This window comes from Trachymyrmex septentrionalis, unplaced genomic scaffold, assembly GCF_001594115.1.
Source record: "Trachymyrmex septentrionalis isolate Tsep2-gDNA-1 unplaced genomic scaffold, Tsep1.0 scaffold9, whole genome shotgun sequence".
Taxonomy (NCBI): Eukaryota; Metazoa; Arthropoda; class Insecta; order Hymenoptera; family Formicidae; genus Trachymyrmex; species Trachymyrmex septentrionalis.
Window position 1 is genome coordinate 954,161 of NW_017306091.1, and position 851 is coordinate 955,011.

Here is an 851-nt window from a genome sequence, read left to right on the forward strand (position 1 = left end):
GGACGCATCTCATCGCACGCTTATGGTGCAAATAAACCAAGCAAATACAGGTTTATTCAGTAACCTTTAATAATTAATATCTCAGTAATTATTGCAAAAATTGCAAAATGATAAAGGACTTTTTGATTTAGTTTAGTCCGCTTTATCTATAAATGGTGATACACCTAATGTCAGACATCCTGTATATGTACGAGTATTTGTATCATTGCATTGTTTATATCATTGCATTTATAAGCGTACACGCATATACTATTGTGTTACAAGACATTTATAAACATTATTTTGAGAAATTAAATTTATAACTGACTTGCATTGTTACAATCTCTCCAGCACCACAATAAATGAAAGCATGCGAAAACAAGATGGTGATACCCATTAATGGAAAACATAATCGTGCAGCAGAAAAATTACTTCCTTCAGTAATCACCTGAATAACAAATCTTTCTAATTAGTAAAAATTACTTTATAAATATATCAATACATATCATTTAGTATTAACTAATTCTGCACATTTTTAAAAAAGAAAAATACGTTAATTCTGTTCTTTAACTTACAGCAAGTAATAAGAAGCCATGAAGACAAAATGAAATGCAAAAATAAAATAATAAGCCTAATGTCATAAAGGTAAAGATATTTTCAATAATACCAGCAAATCTATAAAAATGTTTTAAAAAATTACCTTATTATATTCTTCCTAATAAGACTAAAAAAAAAAAATTATTATATTGCCTTGTCAAAAAGGATTTGTTTCATTTTTAGTTACAAAAACGGTTTTTATATACAAATGTTTTTAAAAATAACGATAATTAATATAAATATATCAAATAATAGACGTGATCCAATTATTGGAC

At 26.1% G+C, this 851-nt stretch overlaps 1 protein-coding gene across 1 annotated transcript in view; it reads right to left on the reverse strand.

The window, feature by feature from the left end:
- Nucleotides 1-851, reverse strand: part of LOC108755609 — a 4,462-nt gene that overhangs the window by 1,752 nt on the left and 1,859 nt on the right. Inside the window, exon 4 of the mRNA XM_018498724.1 lies at nt 308-427. Coding sequence (XP_018354226.1) covers nt 308-427 — 120 coding nt within the window. The remainder of the gene's footprint in view (nt 1-307; nt 428-851) is intronic.